Raw genomic sequence first — 27,862 nt, 5'->3', positions numbered from 1 at the left:
GGGTGACTTTTAAAATATTTTCCCTTTACACTTTTGTGTTTTTTTCCCCATGATTTTTGCAATGAACACATGGGAGTTAGTTGTGTAAGAAGAAAATAAACATACTCATTTTTCAAATGACCTCTTAAGAAAGAGTGTATTACAAATTCCCTCAAAGCAAGATTCAAACAGATCTATTTCTAACATCTTAAATGGAACAGCTTACAAGAAAGGGGTGCAGGCAGCATCTTTATGTTGATTAACTTGAGAAATTTCTTAATCAATTTAGAAAACTGACATCATATAAAACTGCAACAAAAGGCCAGGTGCGGGGACTCACGCCTGTAATCCCTGCACTTTGGGAGGCGGAGGCGGGCAGATCACGAGGTCAGGAGATCGAGACCATCCTGGCTAACACGGTGAAACCCTGTCTGTAGTAAAAAATACAAAAAAAAAAAAAAATTAGCCAGGCGTGGTGGCGGGCACGTGTAGTCCCAGCTACTCGGGAGGCTGAGGCAGGAGAATGGTGTGAACCCTGGAGGCGGAGTTTGCAGTGAGCGGAGATCATGCCACTGCACTCCAGCCTGGGTGACAGAGCAGGACTCCATCTCAAAAAAAAAAAAAAAGACTGCAGCAAGAAGCAAATATAGGACATAGCGAAATAGCTTCTCAAATCAATGTTGTATTCCTAAAGAATCCTTGTGGTGCCCATAAAAGAGATCCTGTGGTTTTAAAAAAAAAGCTCTTGAACTTGTTCTCTGAGAAATTCATTATGTAGGCCTGTGTTTAAACACACAGCATATTATTCTATAACTAAGCCTGGAAGATTAATCGTGATTAAAAATAAAAGGGAAAACACAGAGTACACCAAGGCAGGACTGTTTTTTTGTTTTGTTTTGTTTTGAGACAGAGTCTCGCTGTGTCACCCAGGCTGGAGGGCAGTGGAGCGATCTCGGCTAATTGCAACCTCTGCCTCCTGGGTTCAAGCGATTCTCCTGCCTCAGCCTCCTAAGTAGCTGGGACTACAGGCACCTGCCACCATGCCCGGTTAATTTTTGTATTTTTAGTAGACAGGGTTTCATCGTGTTGGCCAGGCTAGTCTTGAACTCCTGACCTTGTGATCCACCCACCTCGGGCTCCCAAAGTGTTGGGATTACAGGCGTGAGCCACTACAGGAAAACAGTATTTGTGGAGGGGAATAAAATGTCAACCCACAGACTTATCAAATAACAATAAAAACATTCTATCTCATATCTGATTCAAAAGGCACTGCTTATCTAAAGATATGATTACATTAGAAACATTGTAGATAATCTCCATTAGGATATACACAAAATACATGTGTTATGGACCACCTGTAGAGAAGTACTTGTTTTCAAATCTCATGTCACTCTTAAAATCCAAACACCTTAATGTGGCCTATGACTTCCTTATCCTTCCAGCCTCACTTCCTCACTCTGCTTTCCAGCTGTACTTAACCTGGTTTCTTGAACGTCCCATGTGTTGCCCAGACACCACAGCTTTGACACAGACTCTTCCAGTTCCATCTTTCTCATATCCAGTTTGTCCTTCACATATCAGACAGAACCCCCATTTACATTTCCCAAGAGTCCCCAGCCCACATTATACTACAGCATGTTCATTCGAACCACAAAGATTTTTGGAGCAGCAACAGGATCTACTTTAGGTTCTGGGTATACAAAGACAAATAAAACATTGTCTTACACTCAAGTAATATGGCTAAGTGAGGGAGAAATGTCTAACTAGTTAAAAGACAACAGGCATTTTGGGAGAAAGCATGGCTGTGCTTTGTGAAGTCAGCCTCAAATTGCAGATCCCTTGTTATTTATCTACCATTCACCGATTCTCCTGAACCAATTGGTCACAAGCACAAGTATTTAGAGTAAGCAAGTAACATGAATGTCTGAGTCACGCTGAGTTTGAGATAATAGCTCATGCCTGGACCTGTGGCCAATTGGAGAGGACACATCCTGTCTAAAACATTCAATTTCTCATTCTTTTTCAAATGCCATGCTTGCAAAACAAAATATGCCTGCAGGCCTAATTTGGTTCAGGCTTCCAGTCTGTGTCTTTTGTATAATAATATTAACGTGTGTTTTTTACTAGATGTAGGTCACTGTTCTAAGCACTTTACATGGAGAAATTCATTTATTCCTCACAACCACCACTGAGGTTGGTACGATTTTGCCTATTTTACAAATGGAGCAACAGAGGCTTGGGGTAACTTGCTGAGGTTACACAACTCTTAGGGTGGCAGAGCTGGGACTGAACCCACACAGGCTCCTCTGGAGTTCACACACACTTTTTTTTTTTTTTTTTTGAGTCAGGGTCTTTGTCGCCCAGGCTGCAGTGCAGTCGCGCGATCTTGCTTGGCTCACTGCAACCTCCGCCTCCTGGGCTCAAACAACGCTCCCACCTCAGGCACCGGAGTAGCTGGGACTACAAACATTCGCCACTATGCCCAGCTAATTTTTATATTTTTTGTAGAGATGGCGTCTTGCCATGTCACCCAGGCTGGTCTTGAACTCCTGGGCTCAAGGGATCCACCTGCCTCGGCCTCCTAAAGTGCTGGGATTACAGGCATGAACCACCACGCCCAGCCCACACTCTTAAAAGTACTTCACATCACTGTACGATACTCTACTGTCCTGTAGCTAATAACTCTTCGTATTTTTCAGCTTATACTACAGAATGAGTTACATATTTAATAATTTATTGTGCCAAATATTCCTTTTTGCTGTTGAACAAACTCTTAACTAGTATATACTGATATGATAGAAAATGTATGTCTACTTATCTATTTATTGTTCTATAAATTTAATCACCTTCACATTCTACAAGCATCTTTCTCATTTGGAGAGTCCTAACTTTTAAGAAATAACTTTGTAGTTATCCAAAAAATATACATTCATTATAGAAAAAAGTAGGTAAAATGAAGTGTCAAAATTATTTTAATGCATTCCCTCAACTCTTCTCCCCTCCTTCTGACCCATTTCCAACACCCTTCCCAATTCTGGACCTGTGTTCCTTGCAGGAACAAACAGTAGGATGTTTTATTTTCAGTAAAGAACCACATAATGTTTACAACTGTAAGGATCTTTCTGGACAGGCAATCGATTAAGCCAATATCTTCAGAAAAGTCCAATTTATATGAGCTAAAACAAATCCAAGGGCACCTAGGGATTTGCTGAAATGGAAAAAATATAAACTCGCAAGTCTCTGATCTTAATTCAGTGTTTCAGTAGATCAGGGGATGTGGTCACTTTATTCACAAACTTTCCTAAGAACTCTGAACATTCTGTTCTTTTTACATAAGTAAGTTAAAGGCAAAAAAAATCAAGAGTCTTGACATAGACCATCCATTCCGTTTCCTGGCCTTTGTACACACTGCTTCTTCAGCCAGGACCTCCCCACAAAAACGTCAACACCCCCTCCCCAAGCCCTGGGTCCTACCCAATCTTCCTGACACTATTCACATGCCATCTTCTCTGGGAAACCTTCTTTGACTGCCAAGCCGGTGAAGTATCCCCCCACACTCCCCCACCATATACACCCAGTGACCAGCACCTAACACCTATTTCAATTGCCTATTTCTCTCTCACCTAATTTGTAGTTGGAACTTATGTAGTAATTACTTTTTTTAACCTAATTTGTATCTGAAATTTAAGCAGTAATACTTATTTCTAAAAAATGTTGTGCCTTTGAGCTTTTAAACTTGGCAGTTTACTTGACAATCTCAAGAATGGTAAAAAAAATAATAATGGGCTTTGGGCTTTGGCATTGAACTAATGTGGATTTGGCATCCGGCTCTAGTACTAATGCCTCTGTGACCTTGAACTTAACATCTCTGAGACTGTTTTATCGTTTGGAAAATAAAGGCCTACTTCACTATGAGAGTTAAAGCATAAAAGTGCAAAGTACACCACCTGTTCGAGTTTGTGTTCAGTAAGTGTCAGCTACAGTTACATTTCTCAAGAATTCCATTTCATCAAAAGGAGAGCTTCAACCACAAGGAGAGAAAGAATATTGCCAATTGAGAACTACCCAAAACTTATTTCATGATATGCAACTTTACCTACATTGAGAATAATCTGTAATTTATACTTAATATGTTATCTGCTATCCACTTATTCAACAACAAAGCACATCTAAAATGGTTTGAAAATGTATCTGACTCCTTTAAAATATTCTAATAAAAACCCAGAGATTTGAAAAAAATCAAAAAGAATGCCAGCATCATCTAAGGGAGTATCTTTTACACCAGGAAATTAGTAGTACAGTAAATTTCACCGATAAAGACTCCACTTGAATCTCCAGATTGGTAACTTTAGTTCATCCAAATCTGTAAGCATCAAATTTTAAATGGTTTAGAAAGTATTTTGAAATTTACTTAATAAATTGGTTTCTGAGCCAGCAAAGAATCCACTAATCCAGTCGCATAATTAAACCCTCCTTCTAAGACCCTTAGAAAGGAACCAAGACGCTTAGATGACTGCTGCCAAATTTAACCTGGGAAGACCTGCAGACAATGCTCCCTAACAAAGACTCTGATGAACTTTTCAACCCTGGATCACTCAGAATCCCAAGAGGAAACATGTCCCATTTCCTTGTATTTTCTTTTCTTTTCTTTTTTTTTTTTTTTTGAGATGGAATCTCGCTCTATTGCCCAGGCTTGAGTGCAGTGGCGCTATCTCAGCTCACTGCAACCTCTACCTCCCCCGGGTTCAAGTGATTCTCCTGCCTCAGCCTCCCTAGTAGCTGGGACTACAGGCTCCCGCCACAACACCTGGCTGATTTTTGTATTTTAAGTAGAGATGGGGTTTCACCATGTTGGCCAGACTGGTCTTGAACTCGTGACCTCAGGTGAGCCACCCACCTCAGCCTCCCAAAGTGTTGGGATGACAGGCGTGAGCCACCACGCCCGGCCCCATTTCCTTGTATTTTCATTTGAAGATAAGCTGAATGGCTCTCAAAAGCCACAGAATTAAAGAAGGGGATATACTTTCAGCATCAGTACCAACTAAGAATCTACTAGCATATACAACCACATTGCACATTCATTCAATTATACATTAATTAATCTCTACTTGCTCTCAATCAGAAGCCATTCGAGGTGTGTGGTGGGGTGATGTCAAGATGAATGAAACAATGTATTCTTGTGCTCCAAAAGCTCTCAGTTTGAATTTGCAAAAATGTAACATTTTAAGCCACTCACAATTTAAGTAGGCACTAATTCATAGCCCATACCAAAGACTTAAATGAGATAGATCTGAATGGGGCAGGAGACAAGACTACTGAAAATACAGGAAAAAGGAAACTGGCATAATCCTGGTCCTGAGAGTGAGATTCATTTAGAGTCAGACTGACCAATTACCAGCAATGTAAAAAATTTTGGTTTTTCCAATTGGTATGCATTTTCTAAAAGTTTTATATTATTATTAATTATTATTCGTTTGTCTTTGAGACAGGGTCTTGCTCTGTCACCCAGGGTGGAGTACACTCATGCCTCACTGCAGCCTCACCCTCCTGGGCTCAAGTAATCCTCCCACCTCAGCCTTTCTAGTAGCTGGGCGTGCACCACCACACCTGGCTAGTTTATGTATTTTTGGTCGAGATGGGGTTTTGGATGTTGCCCAGCCTGGTCTCAAACAATTTAAAAGTTTAATGAACAAAAATGTGCCTCATTTCATAGGTTTTTAGGAAAACCAAATGAGAACACTGATGCAAGTATACAGCACAGTGCTCATCACTGGGAAGCACAATGTATAGCGCAGAATGTACAGTATGAAGTGTAGCAACCCTTTAATGGATGTTCAATACAATACCGTTCATATCACTTATACAAACTTTGTCAGTACAATTTTGTTCACGATCATGATAATGGTGAATGACAGAGTGAGCCAGTGGGATTAACAAAAAAGTAAAAGCTTCCAGACCAGCCAGAGCTAAAGTCAAATTAAGGCTCTGCTCTTGCCAGCCACTCCGACCTTAAAGAAGTTACGTTATTATCCTGGATAAATTTTTACACAAGATGGTAAAAATTAAACATTAGGGATATAAAGCCCACAACACGTGACTGATACTCCTCAAATATTAATTTCACTATTTGTGACCCCTAAATAAATGCATCTTCCAGGTGTTCTGAACACCTAGGTTATAGCTGCTCAGCATGTAAGCCCCTATGATAACTTGAGCCCTTTCCCCTTTCCTTCCCCAGTGGTGAAGGGAGGATGACATTCCCTCTCCCTGCCCACTGGCTCAAGTGTGGCTTATGGCCTATGCACAGCTACACCGATATTCCCTGTTGGAGCTCCAGCTTCCAGGGACAGCACAGCAGACACTGTCTGGGCTGGGGGTGCCAATGGCAGTGCCTCTGCCAGAATCTCAGCAGTCTTGGCACCCTAGTCCCATGGCAACTTCTCATCAGTTTTGTAAGCTACTTGACATCCCATCCAATAAATTCATTTTCTCCTTAACAGTCATTTTCTGTTGTTCCTAAGTAAGAATCCTAACTTTTATAAAACTAATAGAACTAACATCAGTGCCATGAAGTTATTTTAATATGTTTTTCTCCATGACTGAATATACAAATATAATGGAAGTAATGTATTCTTCTGCTGTAAAGATGGGTGGAATATATCAAAATCCACTCGCTGAATTTTCTTTAGAAAGTCCTCTAGAGAAACCTGGAAAAAAGAGAATAGTGATCACCAGATCATAAAATGATCAAGACTTTAAAAAAAAAAAACAAAAAACTAAAGAATAATTACAAGTATTTAGGCTATTTTAGTTTCCCTGAGATGGTTTTCTATATAATAAGAATTTAAGTGAGAATTTTAAAAGAGAGAAAGAAAAAGACATCGAAGAAGTTTCTATTAGACCAGTAAAAGGGTATCACAGAGCTAGTACTAGAAAAACCAAGCCTCTTCTACTCATAATATAAAAAGCTTTGGTCAAGACAAAAGGATTAGCAAAATCATGTTAGCCTGGCCTTATTACTAGATTTGGTGGAATGCAAAAAGGCCATTTCAATCAGGGAAAATGAAACATCCCCACCCCGACCCCCCAAATGTAGTGTACCATGAGGGGGAGCTCAAGTTGTCTTTTAAGAAATTATTTTGTGAAGAAGTTGAACAGGTCTCCACGTTGTTGCTAGAGCACATGATTTTCAACCAGGCAAAATTATCACCCCATCCTTTCCCCACCACAAAAAACTTGACAAAGTTTTTACAAGGATAGCAGCAGGATAGAAAACACCAACGATGTGCAGTATCTTTCTTTTTTGGTTTTCAATTGTCTTGATTATACATTTTTATTTTATTTTAATAACATTTTTGCTAAACAGGCAGGTCACTTAGTTCTGTGCTCCACCTTTCTAAGTGGCACCAGAGCTCCTCAGTCCACATAAGCAGCACCCCCTAGAGTTCTGCGGCACAGAACCTGGGGGATCAATGCAGGGATTATGACTATAGATTCTTTAGAATATGCAGATGAGAACAAAAACAAAAAATATTTTCTTCCAGACTTTTTTTTCTATACTTTTATAAATATATGAATGAAATACAAACGAATTCATATCTACTTTTTTTTGGTTTTTTTTTGAGACAGAGTCTCGCTGTGTTACCCAGGCTGGAGTGCAGTGGCATGATCTTGGCTCACTGCAACCTCCACCTCCTGGGTTCAAACAATTCTTCTGCCTTAGCCTCCAGAGTAGCTAGGACTACAGGTGCACGCCACCATGCCCAGCTAATTTTTTGTATTTTTAGTAGAGACAGGGTTTCACCACATTGGCCAGGCTAGTCTTGAACTCCTGACCTCGTGATCCATCCTCCTCGGCCTCCCAAAGTGCTAGGATTACAGGCGTGAGCCACCGCGCCCGGCCATTATCTACTTTTTAAAACCCTAAACTTACATATACAGACAACAGGAGACATATGCATCAATGTCCCAGCTGCCTTGTTTTATATTAGCAAGAAACAGAAATAATCCAGAGACCAGGCGCGGTGGCTCACGCCTGTAATCCCAACACTTTGGGAGACCGAGGCAGATGGATTGCTTGAGCTCAAGAGTTCAAGACTAGCCTGGGCAACACAGCAAAACCCCATCTCTCAAAAAATACAAAAACAATTAGCTGACTGTGGTGGTGTACACCTGTAGTCCCAGCTACTTGGGAGGCTGAGGTGGGAGGATGTCTTGAGCCTGGAAGGTCAAGGCTGCAGTGAGCCTGCACTCTAGCCTGGGTGACAGAGACCCCACCTCAAAAAAAAAAAACAATCCAGAAATTCTTTGATCGAAAAAAAGAGGAATCGTTTGTACAATGAAATATTAATATTATACTACAGTGAAGTGAATGTACTATAGGTAGATGCAGTAATATGTACAAATCTCAGAAACATTAAGAGTGTGTACATGTCCTAGAAGACATCAATAGAAAATGATCCGTTTTTATAAAGCTCCAAAACAAAACTAAGCAATATGTTGTTCAGGAATATATAAAATGATGAAAGCCTTCTTGGAATAAAAGCAAGGAAATAATACACACAAAATTGAGGAGAGCTACCTAAAAATGAAGGCAGTGGCAGGGGAATGAGATAGGAAAAACCTGAGTCCAATTTAATGGTGACAGACTAGTTCCTGGCTCGAGTGGTAAGTTCATGGGTGTTTATTATGCTATACATTGCAATATATATACCTAGACAGATATATTCATTTAATATATAGCAAATATTAACAAGTTTAAAAGAGAATAAAAAACTTTGAAAATATTTCAGTGTACTTTCTTTTACATGTTCTCTTAGTTTTGGAAATATTTTAGTGTACTTCCTTTCAGATGCTCCCTTTCTTTGCAAAGAAAGCTCATGCTATTTCATGTTCTGTAACTTGCTTTTTTATCCCTTAATATACTGTGATCAACTTGCTATCTGTAAGAATTATGTTAATTTTAATAGCTTTATGACATTTAAAGGAATAATTAACAAAATTAAGGTACAGACACATAATAGAATATTATATAGCCATTGTTATATTTATACTTTTTTAGTGATCCAATAAAATGCTCAATAAACAGTACACTAACATATGAAGTGTAATTTCAACTATACATAAAAATTCATTTCCAAAAACCCCAGAATGACTAGTAGTTATCTTTTGGTGTCAGAATTATAGGTGATTTTGTTTTTTTAATGGAATGCTTCATGAATTTGTGTGTCATCCTTGGCGCAGGGGCCATGCTAATCTTCTCTGTATCGTTCCAAATTTAGTGTATGTGCTGCCGGATCAAGCACAGGTGATTGCTACTTTCTCCTAATACTGTTTATATTGTCCAAATCTTTACTATGAAAATGTATTGCTTTTAGGATTAGGAGAAAATTCCATTAAAATACAGAGGAAATGTGACCTCAAAATTAGAGCTCAAGTGGATATTTTTACATCAGGCTTTGGTTCAAAGGAAAGTCTGGCTAATGGTAAATAAACTGAGTAACAAATTGATTGTGAAACTCTCAAAGACATTACAAATTTCTGAATATGAATTCTTGAAACCTCATTTTTGAAGAATATACTATACCTAGATTAGTCATGTTTAAAGAGTTTTTAAACTGTAAATCCCTTCTTTGAACAAAATAATTAACAGATGCCCAATATATAAAACAAGTAAGAGGCCCTGTCCAAGCTGGAATGAGGGTGTATGACAGAAGCAGCACCTCAGGAATTGCCATGTTAACACTCTAGTCTCTCTTGGCACAGGACAGAAACTGAGAGCTGGGGCTGGGCACGGTGGCTCACGCCTGTAATCCTGCACTGTGGGAGGCCAAGGCGGGTGGATCACCTGAAGTCAGGCATTCGAGACCAGCCTGGCCAACAAGGCAAAACCCCTCCTCTACTAAAAATATAAAAATTAGCGGGGCGTGGTGGCACATGCCTGTAATCCCAGCTACTCGGGAGGCTGAGGCAGGAGAATCGCTTGAACCCCGGAGGCAGAGGCTGCAGTGAGCCGAGATCATGCCATTGCACTCCAGCCTGAGCAACAGAGCAAGACTCCGTCTCAAAAAAAAAAAAAAAAAAAAAAAAGCAGAAGCTGAGAGCTGGGCCCCACCCCCTGAGTTTCTGATTCAGCAGGTCTGTGGGGGAGCCCAAGATCTGCATTTCTAACAAGTTCCCCAGTGAGGTAGGTATTGCTGGTCCAGGGACATTTTGGGAACCACTGGTCTATGATAGTGGTTTTTAGGCCTAGCCACACCTCAAATTAAAACTAAAGGGGGCTGGTCACGGTGTTTTATGCCTGTAATCCCAATACTTTGAGAGGCCAAGGCTGGAGAATTGCTTGGGTTCAGAAATTCAAGACCAGCCTGGACAACATACTGAGATTCCATCTCTTCCAAAAATAATTTTTAAAATTAGCTGGGTGTGGTGGTACATGCCTGTGCTCCTAACTATTTGGGAGGCTGAGGTGGGAAGATCACTTGAGCCTGGGAGGTTGAGACTGCAGTGAGCCATGATTCCACCACTGCACTCCAACCTGGGAACCTAGGCAACAGAGTGAGATTGTGCCTCAAAAAAAAAAAAAAAAAAAAAAAAAGCCGGGCACGGTGGCTCACACCTGTAATCCCAGCACTTTGGGAGGCCAAGGCAGGCAGATCACTTGAGGCCAGGAGTTCAAGACCAGCCTGGCCAACATGGCAAAAGCTGTCTCTACTAAAAATACAAAAAAAATTAGCCAGGCGTGGTGATGCACGTCTGTAATCCCAGCTACTCAGGAGACTGAGGCCTGAGAATCACTTGAACCTGGGAGGCAGAGGCTGCAGTGAGCCAAGATCACACCACTGCACTCTAGGCTGGGCAATGGAGTGAGAATCTGCCTCCAAAAAAAAAAAAAAAAGAAAGAAAAGTAAAAGGGGAAGCTTTTAAAAAGTATCAATGCCTGGGTCCACCAATATAATCGGTCTGGAGCGGGGCAGCCAAGCATTGTATAGGTCTTTTTAAAGCTCTCCAAGTGATTCTAATGGGCAGCCAGGGTTGAGAACCACCTTTTCCCACAGAAGTTAATAAAACAAAGTCCTTAACCTTTATGAAGCTTACTTAGTATGTTAAACAGCTGATGGTATATCCATCAAATAACCACTAAACAGGGTGATACAGAATAACATGTTGACATACACAAAATACATGTATGATTATATGTATATGAAAGGTTCAGAAAGATGAACAGACATTAACTCTAGATAGGGTGGAACTGTGAGAACTCTAATTTCTTCTTTTGTATTCTCTTACACTATGAAAATTTAAAATATTAATGTACTACTTTTATAATTAGCAAAAGCTCAATTAAGAAGCAAAATGACTTCATACACACAGACCTGAACACTAAGACAGAGGGTGTGAAGGGATCAAAATGAATCTCTAAGTATATTTCAGGGGAAAAGGTAGAAGATATGTTTGGTATTACAGAAAATGTGTAAGTTTACAATTTTCAAAGATTATAAATCTTTGAACCTTCGTTTCTATCTATAAAATGAAGTAACCATATTTTTGCTAGGAAGACTAGGAATAATGATGGAATGACCTAACCCAGGGCCTGTCTCATAAAAGGTTCTAAGTAACTGGTAGCAATTACCACTTCTCTATGTAGTTTTAGAACAACAGTTCCCAAACCTGTCTACGCATCAGAATCACCTGGGGAACTTCTTAAAATCACAGATTCTCCTAGGAACTGGCCTCCTCCTCAATCCCAAAAGTCTTACTAAGTAAGAAGACTCCAGGAATCTATATTTTTAAAAAGTTTTCCAGGTTACCCAACTGCAACCAGCTCAGCAGTGGGCTATGAACCACTGTTCTGGAACCAGTGCTACAATATGGTCAGGTCACAATGGAGAAAAAAATGAACAGAATAGTAATACTTATATAGCTGTAAGCAGCCTAACAATCCTACAAGGTAGTTTCTCCTATTATTCCCATTTCACCTAAGAGTAAACTGAGGAATGTGGTTATTAAGGAATTTAAGGTCCCATTGCTAGTAAGGGGCAAAACAGATTCAAGCCAATGCAATCTGGCTGCAAAGTCAGTGCTAAAAAAGCTCACCTGCCTCTGAGAAATACAGAAATGACCCTCAGCAAAACCATCAGTAACTAATGAAAGCTGCCATGAGGGAGGGAAACAAAAACAAAGGCTCCAAACTAAAGAAGTTCATTGGGAACTTTATAAAATATAAAAACAGATCACACACATCTGCTTCACTAATTATACAGCCTTCTCTGTTAATCTACTTACCGTCTGAAGAAAAGCAGGAAATGCTTTCACAGGAACACTTTTGTGAAAGGACCTAGCCTAAAAAGGAAGAGGAAAGGAAGCTCGTTTAAAATTAAGCAAATAAACACTCTCCCTCTGAGAGCAACACCAGCAGTTTAATAATACTGACAGGGCCTCTCTCAAATGCAAGAAAACAGCTCATCTCCTGCAGATTAAGATTAGTTTCCCAGGCCTAAAGGACTCAGGAAAAAGTAACTACTGTAGTAAAAATTCCATCCTTTCTTACAGATTGGCTTTAGCATCTTCCAGCTACCTTACAATAATCTCATAATAACTTTGACTCCCCAGCTCTGTGATAAGGGGAAAATGAAGAAATACTTGCATTACCAAGTCCTGTGCACCCCTAGCTTAAACTGACTTTATCTCCTGTTTAAATGAATAAGATCCTCCTAGGTGATCTTCTTGCCTGTGTTCCCTGACCTTTAATTCGTTCCATGCAGCCAGACAAATTAATGTCCTTACATCATCATTTCATTTTTACCTTCTTTAATTCCCTGATAGGTCAAGTTTCAACAATTCATCCTGGAATTCAAAGGCCTCCACATCTTGACTCTAACCTTGTCCATCCAACCTAACTCCCTACCACTCTGAGCTACGAACACCTGGTCACTCAGGCTGATGCCCATCATCCTGTGTTCGCCAAGCCCACTCTTGTCTCCATGTCTTCATTTATATTGTCCCTAACACCAAGAAGAACCCTCTACTTCCTGACTTACTTCTTAACCCATTATACTCCAGTTTGACCCCCAACCATCTACTGAAATTACTCTATGATCATCCATGATTTACTAATCACATCTATCTTTTCTCTTCAATCTCTCTGTAGCATGTAGAACTCTGATACTCCTCTTTCTTAAATCTTCTCCCTTGATTTTCAAGACACTGGCTCTCAGTTCTATTCCTCTGAACATTCCTTCCTTCTCTTTCTTCCTAATAAATGGCCCTTTCTCCTTTTACCTTGTAAACAGAGGTGGGCCTCGGGGTTCTGCCCTGGTCCTCTGTACATTCTCCTTCAGCAACACCATCCAAACTTGGAGCCTTAATTATAAGCCTTTTATGTGGATGACTCCCAAATATATCATCTTTAGTCCTGACTTCCTTTAAAAGTCACAATCCTGCATTTTTTTAATAGCCCATCTCCTTCTAATCCCCTCAAATTCAATTATGTTGAGCAGCTAGTCCAAAGTCTAATGATCCACACCAAACATACCTTTAGTTTCTGTTGTCACTGTAGCTTTTGAATGGCACCATCAAAGTGCCATACTTGAATTCTTCATGCAACCTTCAACTTTCCCTCTATCTGATCTTGCCACAATCCAATTAGTTATCAAGCCTAGTTGATTCTACTTGTTATGTGTGGGCATGTGTGTATACATATATATATAAATGTATAGACACATAAACATCTACTGTCTCTAAATCAGACACTCTTTCTTCCTCTCCTAAGTCTCCTAACTGATCACCCAACCTCTAAACTCTCTTGTGTCAAACACTGCTAGCAGGGTTTCCTACTGTCCAACACTCATATCACTGCTTTATTTGATGATGATGATGAAAACTAACATATTTCATGTACAATATGCTGCACTACATTATAAACTCTTCACATATGTTAACTCATTTATCCAAATAACCCTTTAAGCTGGGTGCTAAAATGATCCTCTACTACAGATTAGGAAACTGAAGCACAGAGAGGTTAAGATTACATTAACCTCTCTTAGTTAATCAGAGGTTAGATTACTAACCTCTGATTAGTAAATGGCAGAATGAGGATTTAAAGTCAGGCTTCTGGTTCCAGAGTCTGCACTCTCATCCACAATACTCTAATGCTTCTCAAAAGCCTCTACAACTCCATAATCTTTCTTCAATCCACCATTCCAAACCTATCTTCCAGGACCACATTTCACATAACCTATACACCAGTGGTGTTCAAACCTGGCTGTTTAAAATCATTTGGAAATTTTAATTCCTGGCCCCATCCCAGATTTACTACCCCAATCTCCAGGGAGTGAGGCCTGGGAATCGGTATTTCTTAGGTGCCTTACATGTCCATTGACTGGGACTGCTCAGGTTCCACACAAAGCTTTCCTGCCTCTCATGATTCTGTAGTGTGCTCAGATCTTACCCAAAACTCTGCTAGTTAGTCCTAAGTAATTTCTCATCTAAAGTTCCATGTATTTTATCTATACCTCTGTCAGGGCTGAGAACTGTTAGATATTCATGAAATTAAAAAGAAGCTGAAGATAGTCTTTGCCCTCAAAGAGCTTACAATCTGATTACTTATGTATTTAATATTTCACAAATATTTACTGAGCGCTCATAATGTACCAGGTACTTTAGATGCTGAAGAATATACAACAGAATCAAACAAAGTAACTTACATTCCAATGAAGTGGGGAGGCAATAAGCAAACTTTTAATGTCAGGTAGTGAAAAGCGCTAAGCCAGGTAAGGGGACTGAGGGTGATGGAAAAGGAAGATGTTATTTTAGGTAAGGTGGCCAGGGAAGACTTTTGTGATAAGGTGACATCTGAGCACTAACTGGAGTGGAGGTGGGGTACAGGGGAAGAAGCAGGAAAAACAGCAAGTGCAAAAGCCCTGTGGTATGCAGGTAAGTGTCCAACTCTTTAGAATCTACTGAAGGCTAAAAAAAAGAAAAGGTTCACAAGAAGTACTAGGAAAAATTAGCATTATGGGAGCTAAGGAAATACAAAGTTTCCACCAAGTCTTCAAGAGCCACTGAAATCAAGACACACTTCAAGGAGAACCAGAAAGGAATAACACCATGGAGATGAATGACAGACAATTTCAAGAAAGAGGTGTATATTCAACAGTGTCAAATTCCAAACAAAAGTCCTGGAAAAGTTAAGAGGTGAAGAACTAACTCTTAGGGAACAACTAAAGTGACAGGCAGGAGAAATCAGGAACCAGTTCAGGAGCCAAGTCAGAGAATCAATGGAAGAAAAATCAGAAAGTGACACAGAGAGAAAGACGTCTATGGTGTCAAAAAAAGAAGAAGAGTTCATGAAAACGAGTTGTAAAATTTGGCAATAAGGAGAATTGCCAAATTCGTGATTGTTTATTAGAGTGGGCAGGATAGAAGCCAAATCATAGCATGATGAGCAGTGCCAAGGTGGAAAGGGCCCGAGGTAACAGTGAATGCCGACCACTTCCTTCCAAGAGTTCACCTAGGAGAGAAAAATACCAACAGAAGGATCCACAGGCTGCCTGTAAATTCAGAAGGCAGCAGCAACAAACCAGAAGATAAAAGAGGCCACCTATCAGAGAAGCAAACTGAAAATACCAGCTGGGGGTGGCTGAGGGTGCAGCCCCTGGGAGCGGGAGAGGCATCGGCCTTGGAAAGCAGAAAGACACCCTGTCTTCCGAGAGAGAAGTGGATGGAGCACAGAGGAGCCCACATGAGAAAGCTCAGGCTTGATTTACTCAGTAAAGAACGCATTCATATGCTGTGAGGTGGGGGGAGGGACTTTTTTAAGTGAGAAAAGTTTACAACAGACTCTGAGATAAATCTACTGGGAAATCAATGAAAAATGGAATAAAGACTGCCAAGTTGGGAATATCATAACCATGTTGTAAGAACAGCCACATCTAGAAATGATTATTCCCTAAATGATTTGGCAAAAAAAAAGCCGACTTACATGCTTTAGGTGCAAGTGTGCCTGACTGGCAATGTCATATATTACATCTCTCACATTTTTATCTTGGTTCCTCCGTAGAAAGTCCTCTTGTGAAACACCATGCTGTGTGGGGAAATATACATTATATTAGGAATCTAAAAGCACTTCCTTCCAACAGTTCACCTAGGAAAGAAAATTAAACTAACAATGAAAACTAACTTAGCACAAGAGAACACGTGACAGAACAGTATGTACAGTTTAATGCCTATTTTGTCTTTAAAAATGTATGTGTGCATGTGTGGAGAGAGAGAGAAAAAAACAAAAATGAGAGTGACACCTGGAACATGCAACAAGAGTTTTTGTTTTTGAGACAGGGTCTTACTCTGTCACCCAGGCTGGAGTGCAGTGGTACAATCATGGCTCATTATAGCCTCAACCTCCCAGGCTCAAGGGATCCTCCCACCTTAGCCTCCGGAGTAGCTGGGACTATAGGTGTGCACCAACACACCCAGCTAATTATTGTATTTTTTGTAGAGATGGGGTTTCCCTATATTGCCCAGGCTGGTCTCAACCTCCTGGACTCAAGCGACCCTCCCAAAGTGCTGGGACTACAGGCATAAGTCACCACGCCTGGCCACAACAAGATGTTAATTAACAAGTTGTAGGCAGAACGAAAATATACAAGCAAGAAAAGAAACATACAAAAAGTTTGAAAGAACAGATAATAATGAATCTCATATAGAAAACAAAGTTCTCGCCGGGCGCAGTGGCTCATGCCTGTAATCCCAGCACTTTGGGAGGCCGAGGCGGGCGAATCACGAGGTCAGGAGATCTAGACCATCCTGGCTAACACGGTGAAACCCCATCTCTACTAAAAATACAAAAAATTAGCTGGGCGTGGTGGCGGGCACCTGTAGTCCCAGCTACTTGGGAGGCTGAGGCAGAAGAATCGCTTTAACCCAGGAGGTGGAGGTTGCAGTGAGCCGAGATCATGCCACTGCACTCCAGCCTGGGTGACAGAGCAAGACTTTGTCTCAAAAAAAAAAAAAAGAAAAGAAAAGAAAACAAAGTCCTCATAAACAGATATTTAAAATGACTTACTCCAATAAAATAAAATAAAGAACAGGCTAAGGTGAACACTAGGAATAATTACTGCAGTTGCTTGGAAGGGAGCAAGGCATCAACATGAAGCTATACCAAATGAGGTTCTCTAGACCTTCCTACTCATTGCTCCTCCAGAGACCTAAAATGCCTGATGGACACAATTCTGACTTGATAACTCTGGGATAAAAAGAGGAAGACCATTTTTATAAAGCAATAAGCATTCCTTTCAAAGCAATTACTTGAATAGACTAAGCAAAAAAGCAAAAGATAACTTCCTTCCCCATATTCCTGAGGTAAATTATTCAAAGGTACAAATTACAGCCTTACCAGCATACAAATATCCATGGGAAGGAACACCTTTCTTCTGCTCCCATGATATGGTGTTGCTCTCAAGCAAGTGACAATGCCTTGTGCTTTTCCAATATGACTTGCAGCATGATCTGCATGAAGATCCTTTATACCTATGATTTCAGAAATTACACAGGGCTGCTCTATTCTAAGTGCATAATAAATCAATAGAAATAGCATAGAGAAATAACCTAAACATGTAAAAGTAGACATTTATCCTATATTTTACATCTGAAAAACAGGATTTATGAGTGAAAAACTGGGCACAAAAACAAGTTGACCATTTACCACTAGCAGATATCTAAATCTCAATCTCAACTTTTAAATAAGAGTTTTCCTTAGACTACAGCACACTAAGAACATATTTAGAATTTTAATCAGCTATCATGGAAAAACTTTACAAGTCTTCCATTTCTTCTCCTCTGTGCAATTTCCATATGATCTCATTTTAAGAATATGATTAACAAACATTCTACTCTTTGCTCCCTCCTTTCATTGTGATGGCAAACATGTCACCAGAGCTGCGGGCCAGAACAGGCCTGGGAGATACAATGGGGACTTGTATTATTCTTTTAGGGAGGTATAGAGATATATATTACCTTCTTCAAATGAGATGGTATTGTCCTTGGCCCAAATAATTTCCTTATTTCAATAAGACCTCACTAACTAGCAACAAAGTCAGAGAAGAAATCCTACTATCAAAATGTTGTTTTTAAAAAAGCAGAGAAAGAAAAATCTCAAAAACTTTTATAAATGCAGTTTTAGGCCAGGCACAGTGGCTCATGCCTGTAATCCCAGCACTTTGGGAGGCCGAGGCGGGCAGATCACGAGGTCAAGAGATCGAGACCATTCTGGCCCCGTCTCTACTAAAAGTACAAAATTTAGCTGGGCATGGTGGCACGTCCCTGTAGTCCCAGCTACTCAGGAGGCTGAAGCAGGAGAATCACTTGAATCCGGGAGGCAGAGGTTGCAGTGAGCCACCGCACTCCAGCTTGGGGACAAAGCGAGACTCCATCTTAAAATAAAATAAAATAAAATAAAATAAAATTAAAATAAAATAAAGTAAAATAAATAAAATAAAATAAAATAAATGCGTTTTACTTCTTCTACTTTTCTTTTCCCATGGATAAGTATTATTAACAGGAAAGGAAGAGTCAGGCTATAGGCCTTCCAAATTGTAGGAGATGCCATAGTAAAAAAGTAAAGCCACTTGCAATTACCAGATTATTAATTTCAACATTCCAATGAGGTAAAGTAGCTGTATGAGAGCCTGAGTCTTGGATTACTCTGCATTACAAAGAAAGAGATATAAATTCCTCTTCTTGCTAACAATAACAACAACAAAAAAACTATTCCTTTACAGATAGTACAAAGGAAGGCTTTAGTGCTAAACTGGTTAGATTGCCAAATTATGAAAAAGTGAAATCTCAAAGGTATTTTATTGGAAAAAAGAAATATGAAACAGAAAAACAACTTACCCAATATTTCTAGTGTTAAGTAAAGAAGAGAGCTCTGTGTGTTTTCAGCATAATTTTCCAGTTCCTTGATATTACGATATGCTTTGTCATCTAGATTTTTTTCCTACATCAAATAAAATGCAAATAAAGTCTGTTGAACTGCCAATATTTTATAAAGAAAAGGCGCTGTTTTTTGCCCCAAAGAACTGAATAATGAATAAAAATATTTAATATATGTTATTTACTACACAATAAGATAAAACATTACAATATTAAAGTTCTACACATTCAATACTTTCAAATCACCACCTCAAAATAAGACATCAAGAATACCCTCAATGTACAAATCACCATGGACATGGTATTTTTAATTTCATCTGAAGCCCAAGTTATCAAAATAAACTGACTTTACTGAGCTCTTACGTAGGCACTTTAGACATTATCTTCTTAACCCAAACAACCCCCCCTCCAAGAGATAAGGAATTAATACTTTTCCCATTTTACAAATGAAGAAACTGAGGCATGGACACATTAACATGTCCAAGGACACACAGTTAATAAATAAATGGTGGGGACGGGAACCCACATATTTGACTCTTGAATCTACATGCTCAATGAGGAAAAGGTACCTAGAAAGAGAAAACAGAAACCAGTGCCCACCCCGTCCCCTAAAAAGAAACCGTGCTCAATAAAAAAGCAGGGTTGATTCTCTAAATACACTATATGCAAGAAACAGAAAAATGAGAATCTAACAGCAAGAACACTTAGCCACTTTTACAAATACTATTATTAGGGCAAAATATTCTCCCGTATTTCACCCTCTTTAAAATCAGAAGAAACTAACACCAGCATCAAATGCCACATGCAGGGTTAAAAAAAAAAGAGGCTTGGTGCGGTGGCTCATGCCTGTAATCCCAGCACTTTGGGAGGCTGAGATGGGCAGATCACCTGAGGTCAGGAGTTCAAGACCAGCCTAGCCAACATGGTAAAACCCTGTCTCTACCAAAAATACAAAAGAAGTCAGCTGGGCATTGTGGCAGGCGCCTGTAATCCCAGCTAATCGGGAAGCTGAGGCAGGAGAATCACTTGAACCCAGGAGGTGGAGGTTGCAGTGAGCCAAGGTCGTGCCATTGCACTCCAGCCTGGGCAACAAGAGTGAGATTCTGCCTCAAAAAAAAAAAAAAAAAAAAAGAAAATGACACCAGCAATGATTCCAGAAAAAAAAATGCATCCTTTATGGTTTTTTTTGAGACATAAAATTAACATACCATAAAATTTATCCCTTCAAATAATACAATTCAGTGGTTTTTAGTATATACATAAAGTTGTGCAGCTATCACTACTATCTAATTCCAGAATATTTTAATGACCCCCAAAAGAAAACCTGCATCCATTAAGCAGACACTTCCCATTTCCCCCTCTCCTCAGCCCTGGCAAACCACTAATCTACTTTTTGTCTTCATGGATTTGTCTATTCTGGGCATTTCATAAAAATGGAATTGTATAATATGTAGCTTTTTGTATCTGGCTTCTTTCAATTAGCATAATGTTTGCTTCATCTATTGGTACTTTATTTTAGTTGAATAAATTACGAATAATATTCCATCATATGGATATACAACATTTTGTTTAACAACTCATTAGCAGACTATGAGTTCTTTCTACTTTTGGGCTTTCATGAATAATGTTGCTACAAACATTCATATACAAGTTCTGGGTGGATGTATGTTTTCATTTCTCTTGGGTATAAACCTAGGGGTAGAATTTCTGGGTCTATGGTAACTCCTATGTTTAACTCTTTGAAGAAAAAGTTGCCAAACTATTTTTCCAAAGCAGCTGCACAATTTCACATTCCCACCAGCAACGTACAAAAGGTTTTAACATCTCCCTGTTCTCACCAATACTTGTTATCGTGCATCTTTTTTCTTTTTTATCACAGCCATCCCAGCAGCTGTCAAGTGATGTTTCTTTGTTTTGATTTGCATTTCTCTAATGAAAAGATGCTGAACATCTTTTCAGATGCTTATTGGTCATTTGTACAGCTTATCTGGAGAAATGTCTACTCAAATCCTTTACCCATTTTTAAATTAGGGTTTTTTTAATTGTTGAGTTGTAAGAGTTTCTTGCATATTTTAGATAATTGTCCCTTATCAGATATATAACTGGCAAATAATTTTTTTCTTTTAGTCCAATTTATCTATTTTTTCTTTTCTTGCTTGTGCCTTTGGTATCACATCTAAAAAACCACTGCCTAGCCAGGTGCAGTGGCTCAAGCCTGTAATCCCAGCACTTCGGGAGGCTGAGGCGGGTGGATCACGAGGTCAGGAGATCAAGACCATCCTGGCCAACATGGTGAAACCCCATCTCTACTAAAATACAAAAAAAAAAAAAATTTGCCAAGTGTGGTGGTGCACGCCTGTAGTCTCAGCTACTCAGAAGGCTGAGGCAGGGGAACTGCTTGAACCCAGGAGGCGGAGATTGCAGTGAGCTGAGATGGTGTCACTGCACTCCAGCCTGGCAACAGAGCAAGACTCCGTATCAAGAAAAAAAAAACAAAAGAAACCACTGCCTAACCTAAAAGTCACTAAGATTTACACCTATGCTTTCCCCTAAGAGTTTCACAGTTTTAGCTCTTACATCTAGGTCTTTAATTGAGCTTGAGTTCATTTTTGTATATGGTGTGAGGGAGGGGTCGAAACTTATTCTTTTGTAAGAGGTATCCAATTGTCCCAGCACCATTTGTTGCAAAGACTGTTCTTTCCCCAGTGAAGTGTCTTGACACCCTTGTCACTCAATTGACTATAAATATATGGGTTTATATCTGGACTCTCATTTCTATTCCATTGATCTATATGTCTACCCTTTATCAGTAACACACAATTTGATTACTGTAGCTTTGTAGTTAAGTTCTGAAATCAGGAAATGTGAGCCCTCTAACTTTGTTCTTCTTTGTTAAGATTATTCTGGCTATTCTGGGTCCCTTGCATTTCCATATGAATTTTAGGACCAGTTTGTCAATTTCTGCAAAAAATTGCAGAAAGCTGGAATTTTGATAAGGGTTGCACTGAATCTATAGATCAATGTTTGTTCACACTTCTTTACTTTTAAATATCCCCCCCTTCAAAAGCCAAGTGTTATTTTTCATTAAACTAAAATGGTATCTCTGTCTTGAGTTCTCTAATTTTCTTTACCTTGTAATACAGAAAAGATGAGACCTGAAAATAGGTCTTCTTAGCTAATATATCTTTTTGGCTTCTTCTTATTATTGCTACAGCCTATAGTTAGCAAACTGTATCTAAATAAACGAAGTAAACTTACATATTTCCATGACAACAGCATGTAATTAATATCAGGCCAAGGGGAACACTGACCTAACAATGCATCAGAAAGGTCACACATGTTAGGCCAGGTCACACAGCAATTCACTGACTTGGCTGGACCTAGAACTCAGTTCTAAGAATTTAGTACAGGATTCCATTCACTGGAACTGTTAGACTTTCTTTATGCCCTCTACTATCTAGACACAGATCCAAGTACTGGGGTATATTTAAAGGTATGTGTATGACTAGTCAAGTATTTGATGATATTAAGGAATAATTAGTAATTTTTAAGGTATGATAATCATATTATGGCTATGTTTTTTGTCTTTATCTTTTTAAGATACATATGCATTTACAAATCAAATGATAAGATGTCTGGGATTTTCTTTAACATGTCACCAGATACTCTACACATATAGAGTATTCTCTCTACTTTTATGTAAGTATGAAAATTTCCTTTTGAAAAAACCAAAATAGTGGAGTGTGGTTGTGCATACACATGCCTCTGCCTGGGTGCTTGTCTGTCTCAATGTGAGGGTATGGGGGGTAGCATGCAAGGGTGAAGTATGAATAAAATGGCATAATTCTCTAAAAGTTTCCTTCCTCCAAAATATTAATATATAGTCAAAAAATTTCCTTCTTGAAGAATTAGCTTAAGAATTAAACAGGAAGAAAAAACTTAAGACTTGAACAATTTCGACTTACTCTTTCATCGATGATTTTCATAAGCCATCTTTTAGTCAGATTATGTCTTTTAACAGCCTAAAAAACAAAGAGTATTGTAAGTTTTTAGAAAGCACTAGAAATGACTTCTGTAGATCTGAATAAAATGAGCAAACCAAATACAAAACTAAGTAAGGGAACATTTGTAATAACTCATCACCAGATAGACAGCTATGTTAAAGAAGTATCAGGGAAAAAGAAAATATCCCTAGAAAATATTTCAAAACATTTACAAGATTATATTTCTAATACTTTTCTACTAACTTGTCTTTTTTTCCTATACTGCTAATAATTTAACAATTCCACTTTCAAACAAAAACAAAACCAGAATTAGGCATTAAGTACTGAACTTCTCTATTAAGTGATATACCCTGACTTTTCTATGTTGCTGGTCTTGAACTTCTGGGTTCCAATTATCCTCCCGCCTCAACCTCCCAAAGTGCTGGGATTATAGGCATGAGCCACTGTGCCTAGCCACCCTGACTTCTATACTTACTCATTACACGCAAATTTTTTCCCACAGGATAAAGATTCTACTTAGCAAAAATAACCACTCCTCAAAAAATAGAGTAACTGAAACTCCAACAAAAATAATCCACATGGTAAATTGTTACCTTAGCAAGTAAAGACGCTCCAGTAGGAAAGAGCTCACCTAGTGCCCAGACACTTGTCTTTACTACCATTCTCCTTAAAGGAATCAGAGCTCTCAAGAAATGGGTGATTCCAAAGGTGAGACAGGGGAGAGATTCAAGAGAATCCTAGAATATCTTATTGTGTCAGAAAATAAGAAAGTGCTCCAAAAAATGACGGAAGCGTGTCACAAGGACATAGCAGCCACTGTGAAGGAGTTTCCACTGTCCAAAGCTGGGACAACCTGAACACCAAAATCAGTATATGAGTGAATTATAAACTGTAAAAAACAAGAAATCATGAGTCTACACCAATAATTAATAAACAAATAAATACAGGAAAATAAGAGCTCATTCCTATAGCAGAATACTAAGTGCCAACTGGTAAAGTTGAGAAGTTATCATTTTGCAACTATAAGAGTAAAGACTGAATCAGACAAGAACCATTAATGGCTACTAAGTTTAGGGAGAAATTTTGATGAGGAGCAGGATATTTGCAGTCTTAAAGTGTCTCCTCAAAAACTGTTGATTACTGCAAGCAGAAGTATACAGTGGGAAAACCAGGCAAAATTGTGACTAAGTAATAAAAATTAACAGTGCCATAAAGGACAGGTGGATGAAGTGTGCCTCTACATGTGATACTCTGAGAAGGACATACCACCTATGAAGTATGGCTGCCAGCTAAGAATCCATAACTTCAATCTAATCATGACAAAACATCAGACAAATCCAAAATTAGTGTTTTAAAAAGACAAGGTGGGGGGATACTCTTCAAAAATATAAATGTCATAAAAGGCTAAAAAAAGCTATGGAAATGTTCCAGATTAAAACAAACTACAGAGACATGACAAGTACATGACCCAAGATCAGATCCTATACTGGAAGGGAAAAATGATACTGTAGACATTATTAGGTCATCTGACAAAATTGGAATATGAATGGAAAATTAGATAAAATTGTTCCATCAAAGTTAAATTTACTAAAGCCAGTAACTGTTCTGGCCGGGCACAGTGACTCATGCCTATAATCCCAGCACTTTGGGAGGCCAAGGTAGGAGGATCACTTGAGTTCAGGAGTTCAAGACCAGCCTGGGCAACATAGCAACCTCATCTCTACAAAACATTTAAAAATTAGCTGAGCGTGCTGGTACGTGCTTGTAGTTCCAGCTACTCAGGAGGCTGAAGCAGGAGGATAAAGCCCAGGAATTCAAGGTGGCAGTGAGCTATGATCACCACACTGCAGTCCAGCCTGGGCAACACAGCAAGAGCCTATCTCTAGGAAAAAAATAGAAATTAAAAAAAAACTGTCCTGATTATATGTATCACTATTCTTAGAAAATATTAGGCTGGGGGCGGTGGCTAATACCTGTAATACCAGCACTTTGGGAGGACAAGGTGGGAGAATAGCTTGAGCTCAGGAGTTTGAGACCAGCCTGGTAAACACAGTGAAACCACCCCCACTTTTTTTTTTTTGAGACGGAGTCTAGCTTTGTCGCCAGGCTGGAGTGCAATGGCGCAATCTTGGCTCACTGCAACCTCCATCTCCCCGGTTCAAGCGATTCTCCTGCCTTAGCCTCCCGAGTAGCTGGGACTACAGGCGCACGCCACCACGCCCAGCTGATTTTTGTATTTTTAGTAGAGACGGGGTTTCACCATGTTGGCTTGGATGGTCTCAATCTCTTGACCTCGTGATCCACTCACCTCGGCCTCCCAAAGTGCTGGCATTACAGGTGTGAGCCACCATGCCTGGCCATGAAACCCCATTTCTACAAAAAAAAAAAATTAGCCAGGCATGGTGGGGGGTGCCTGTAGTCCCAGCTACTTGGGAGGCTGAGGTAGGAGAATGGCTTGAGCCCAGCAGGTGAAAGTTGCAGTGAGCTGAGATCACGACACTCCACTCCAGTCTGAGCAACAGAGCAACACCTGTCTCAAAAAAAAAAAAAACACAAAAAATAGGCCAGGTGCGGTAGCTTACACCTGTAATCCCAGCACTTTGGGAGGCCGAGGCAGGAGGATCACAACATCAAGAGATGGAGACCATCCTGGCCAACAACCCCATCTCTACTAAAAATACAAAAATTAGCTGGGCATTGTGGCACACACCTGTAGTCCCAGCTACTCCGGAGGCTGAGGGAGGAGAATTGCTTGAACCCAGGAAGCAGACGTTGCAGTGAGCTGAAATCACACCACTGCACTCCAGTCTGGTGACACAGTGAAGCTCTGTCTCAAAAAAGAAAAAAAGAAAATATTTACTGAGGCCAGGCATGGTAAAGACTGAATCAAACAATTCGCTCACGCCTGTAATCTCAGCACTTTGGGAGGCCAAGGTGAGTGGATCACTTAAGCTCAGGAGTTCAAAACCAGCCTGGGCAACAAAGTGAGACCTCATCTGTACTAAAAATTCAAAAAACATCAGCCAGGTGTGGTAGCATGTGCCTGTAGCCCCAGCTACCCGGGCCTGGGAGATCAAAGCTGCAGTGAGCCAAGACTGTGCCACTGTACTTCAGTCTCGGCGACAGAGTGAGACCCTGTCTCAAAAAAAAAAAAAAAAGAAAAAAAGAAAATATATTCACTAAATTTTTTTAGGTTAGGATTATGATGTATATAACTTACAATCAAATGAAATTTGTCACAAAAAAATTATGACTGTGAATACACATATGGGGGAATAGGAGAAAGAGGAGAGGAGAAGAGCAAGAAACGGAATATGTGAGTGAGGAAAAATGATTAAACAAATGGGATAAAATATTAACAATAAGTGGGCCAGGCACAGTGGCTCACACCTGTAATCTCAACACTTTGGAGGCCAAGGCGGGAGGATGGCCAGGAGGCCAGGAGAGGCAACACAGTGAGACCTCATCTCTAGAAAAAATATTTTTTAATTAGCCAGGTGTGGTGACGCATGCCTGTGGTCCCAGCTACTCAGGAGGCTGAGGTAAGAGGATCGCCTGAGCCCAGGAGGTTGAGGCTGCAGTGAGCCATGTTTGCACCACTGCACTCCAGCCTGATGAATCTGGGTAAAGGGTATAGAGGTGTTTGTCCTGCTTTGAATTTCGTAACCTTTCTGAAAGTTTGGAATTATTTCCAAGTAAGTTTTTAAAATGTTTTTTTCTGCCATGTCAACATTAAGCATAATATATTTTCACAATAAATATAGTAGTGAAACATAAAATCTAGGGATATGCTATACTTCAACTAAGACTCTCAGATGTCACTGATACTAAATGTAAAGGCCAGCATGCTCATCAAAATGCATTACATGACAAAGGTGTATGTATAGAGAACAGAGCCCACTTTGCCTGGCAGGAATCTAATAGAAGCTAAAAAGGCGTTAGTTCCTAAGTGTTCTCGGCACTACTGCTACTACTACATGGCAGGACTCTCCCCATAGGCCTCTCTTCCAAATCCCAGGAATCAGCCAATCGGTCATTACGGACTCCTGCTCTTATTTTACACATCTGGGCCGATGGGCATGTTTGATTTTGTAGACCTTCAAGCATCACTCCTAGCACATAAAAAAGTACTAAATAAATATTTAATAAATGAAAAGCCAAACTCCTATTTACTCAAGGCTGAAGCTATAATGGCTGTAGATCCTTGATTATAAAATATAGCTCTGATTCAGAAGGAAATCAGAGGCCAAGGTAAAAAAGTAAATATTTTAAAGAAGTTGGAAATCTGCTGAATGAAGTGTGAACTCTGGAAACTGAAGCCAAATAGAAAAAAGACCTTGGTTATAAACATAAATTCAAACTGCAGCTAAAATTCATACACAGAGAAATGGGGAACCCATAAGGAATGGATAAGAAATTATAAATATTCAACTATCTTGTACCCTAAAAACACCAATGAAACAGTGTAGCAGAAAAGTGCTCTCTGGATAACACATTGTCATTGTTCCCTCTATTTAATCTCCTCAAGAGCCCAACACTTCAAATACCCAATATGCCCCATATGCTCCAGCAGGATGGGGAAGGATAGAGAACATGCAACAAGGACAACTGCACTGAACATGACGTGCATCTTTCAAATATTCACGTTCAGCTTCAACACTGGTCACGTCAGAAAGCCAGCCAACATTAACCATCAAAATTTAAGCAGCTATTAAAATCGGACAATTTAGCAATCCTAAATTGGCAGATATGTAAACATTCTGTAATTCAGATGTATCTTCTGGTTTTTTAAGGGAAGCCAAGGAAAGATAAATTTGCATCAAAGGACTCTCTAATCTTCCACATATTTCCCGACAAAGGCCAGAACCTTTTATGCAAGTCTTAACATAAACCTCCACCTCCACTATACTCTGGTTTACGTGTAAAATAATAAATAGAAAGGGTTTCTG

The 27,862-nt window shown here is 39.6% G+C and overlaps 1 protein-coding gene and 1 non-coding gene across 4 annotated transcripts in view; both read right to left on the bottom strand.

Annotated features, from left to right (window-relative positions):
* Nucleotides 1-5,778: 5,778 nt before the first annotated feature.
* The window catches only part of NDUFAF6 (NADH:ubiquinone oxidoreductase complex assembly factor 6), a 33,743-nt gene continuing 11,659 nt past the window's right edge, over nucleotides 5,779-27,862 (bottom strand). For all 3 annotated transcript variants that reach the window (XM_054498722.2, XM_054498723.2, XM_054498724.2), the window contains 6 exons: nucleotides 22,875-22,931; nucleotides 18,871-18,973; nucleotides 17,372-17,505; nucleotides 15,962-16,063; nucleotides 12,265-12,321; nucleotides 5,779-6,686 (listed from right to left, as the gene is read on the bottom strand). In XM_054498722.2, the coding sequence (XP_054354697.1) occupies nucleotides 6,558-6,686; nucleotides 12,265-12,321; nucleotides 15,962-16,063; nucleotides 17,372-17,505; nucleotides 18,871-18,973; nucleotides 22,875-22,931 (582 nt within the window). In that variant the 3' untranslated portion in view covers nucleotides 5,779-6,557. The remainder of the gene's footprint in view (nucleotides 6,687-12,264; nucleotides 12,322-15,961; nucleotides 16,064-17,371; nucleotides 17,506-18,870; nucleotides 18,974-22,874; nucleotides 22,932-27,862) is intronic.
* On the bottom strand, nucleotides 9,177-9,284 carry LOC129043239 (U6 spliceosomal RNA). The gene has a single exon (XR_008504345.1). It is a non-coding gene; the product is annotated as a U6 spliceosomal RNA (small nuclear RNA).

Source organism: Pongo pygmaeus, chromosome 7, assembly GCF_028885625.2.
Source record: "Pongo pygmaeus isolate AG05252 chromosome 7, NHGRI_mPonPyg2-v2.0_pri, whole genome shotgun sequence".
Lineage (NCBI taxonomy): Eukaryota > Metazoa > Chordata > Mammalia > Primates > Hominidae > Pongo > Pongo pygmaeus.
Note: the sequence above shows the minus strand (reverse complement) of the source record. Positions and strands in the feature narration are given on the sequence as shown.